The 2,369-nt window shown below is 36.4% G+C and overlaps 1 protein-coding gene across 1 annotated transcript; it reads right to left on the reverse strand.

Moving 5' to 3' along the window:
* Positions 1 to 401: 401 nt before the first annotated feature.
* On the reverse strand, positions 402 to 1,935 carry LOC122305224 (myb-related protein 308-like). The gene is made up of 3 exons (XM_043117589.1): positions 1,639 to 1,935; positions 1,381 to 1,510; positions 402 to 1,200 (listed from the first exon to the last, which is right to left on the reverse strand). Exons 1-3 carry the CDS (start codon positions 1,769 to 1,771, stop codon positions 525 to 527), a joined length of 939 nt encoding a protein of 312 aa, XP_042973523.1. The 5' UTR covers positions 1,772 to 1,935; the 3' UTR covers positions 402 to 524.
* Positions 1,936 to 2,369: the final 434 nt, after the last annotated feature.

The raw sequence follows: 2,369 nt of genomic DNA on the forward strand, positions 1-2,369 counted from the left end.
TCATTCATAAATGGTACAAATTCAAGCACAAATACAACATGACAAGGATTTTATAAATTTCGTCAAAATTAATATAAATATATACTAACATGAGTTATTGACAAAATTGGAAGAATATTATTAGGGTCCATCCCCAAATTTTAAAATTAATAAGTATTAATGTTTGGACTAGATGAGATGATCAATACCTATTTTCTCACCCCAACTAGAAAATATTAAATATAAAATTAAGTAGTTAGCAAGTAATTAAAATAAGATTAATATGGAAATGAAAACCCAAGAACAAGAAACGTACAACTTGAAGGAAGGAAAGAGGTTGTGAAAAATTTATGAATAGTTTATATCTTAAAGCTGTTAATCTAGCTGCTCTTCTAATTGTTAGATGGGGGGAAAGCAAAATCTTCCAACTAATATTTCTGATCATTCTTCTTCCAACCACAAGATTACATGTGAGCAAAGTTACTACTGATCAAAGTCTGAAACTACTTCTAACTTCCAAGCTTGATCAGGATCTAGTTTCAAGTTTACTTATACCTATAGAGATTCTCAGCTGTTAAAGTCGTCCCCCATGGCTGTTTACAGCTGCATGCTCCGCTGTTGATCTGAAACCCTAAATGGCAACACAAACATACAGTATCTTGACTAACATTATTCCCATACCACTGATACGAAACCTGTTTCTGCTGTTGCTTATGCTGCTGCTGCGGTTGTTCTTGCTTCAACTCTTTTACATTGGTAGAAGGATTTTGAGACTGATATGGCCGCAGCCCTATGGAGAGGTCGAGGTTGAGTTCAGGAAACACTTCCTCTGTGGTCACTCCACTGCTACTGTTCGACTCTTCTGCTGATTCAGTTTCAACCTTTACGTTAGCATCAATAACAGTACTGCCATTAATTGGATTCATGAGTACTTTATCAGGCACTTGCTGCATCAATATTGGAGCCATATAATTTTGCACTTCAAAGAGAGAACATTGGCTCTCGTTGTTTGCACTTGTTTTGTTGTTGCTGATGTTGGTAGTAGTGGTGGCAGTACTGATGGTTGTTGTTGTTGCGGCGGCGGCGGCGGCGGCGTTGAGTGGACGGTGAGTTTGAGGATCAATTCCACGACTGTAGAGCTTTCTTTTGATGTGAGTGTTCCAATAGTTCTTGATCTCATTATCAGTTCTTCCTGGTAAGCGCGCGGCAATGAGAGACCATCTGAGATGAAAATAGCAAAAGTTTTGATGAGAAAATAAACTTACTGAACCCACATCAGATATATTCTGACTTTAAAGAGTAAAAATCAAAAGTAGCTTTTTTTTCAGAAATAAAAAGGTAAGACTTTCAGAATAGGAATCAAAATGACATTAAAAGTTGAAGGGAATATTTATGGCGTACTTGTTTCCAAGTAAGTTGTGAAGGTTGATGATGAGTTCATCTTCTTCTTCAGCGAAGTTTCCTCTCTTAAGATCAGGCCTGAGGTAGTTTATCCACCTTAGTCTACAACTCTTGCCACATCTAAGCAAACCTACATATATGATTCAAACCAACCATATTCCTTAAACACAAAACCCAAAATCTCTCTCTCATCTTTCTCTCATGTGTATCTGTCAGGTATGGGGGAGAGACAGAGAAAAGGCAGGAAATTAAACTTACCTGCAGCTTTTGGAAGAGATCTCCAACAGCCTTCCCCATGAAGTTTGATGTAGTTGATGAGTCGCTCATCTTCCTCTTTGGTCCATGCTCCTTTATTGGTGTGCTCTTTTTCACAGCAAGGAGATCTGCCCATGGCTAGCTGTAGTTGTTGTTCTCTCAGACTCTTCAGAGAGAGAGAAGGAGAGAGAGATAGGGGGATGGAAAAGGAAATGGGAAGAAATGAGGAAATAGGAATATAAATGGGAGGTGGTGGAGAAGAGGAGTAGGAGAAGGTACTGCAATTGACTCGGGGCTCTTTTTAAGTATTTATTTCTAATTTATAAGATGTGTGTAATGCGGGGATGTTATTTGACCGAGTTGGTGAGAAAGACGAGTGGTTGCAATTAAAGTTAGTGTTGGATTTGGTAGGTAGGTCTACTTTTTACGTTGTTGGAGTTATTTTTGCTTTATACCCCTGATCCCTCACTCCTCTTTTGCATTTACCCTCCTTAATTTCCTTCTATTTGTAATATTTCCACTTCTCCTAAAAGATTGATGAATTCATATCCCTGTCATTCTTTTCATTATTATTATTATTATTACAAACTTTATGAAAAGAGAAATATTTTAGTTATACAAAAATGTTACATAAATAATTGATTACAAACTAATATTTGATATGGTATACTAATTTATAAAATAAAGTTTTAAATTTATTACCATACTAACTGATATTTTTCGTACCTAAATAA

This window comes from Carya illinoinensis, chromosome 3 (genome assembly GCF_018687715.1).
Source record: "Carya illinoinensis cultivar Pawnee chromosome 3, C.illinoinensisPawnee_v1, whole genome shotgun sequence".
NCBI lineage: Eukaryota > Viridiplantae > Streptophyta > Magnoliopsida > Fagales > Juglandaceae > Carya > Carya illinoinensis.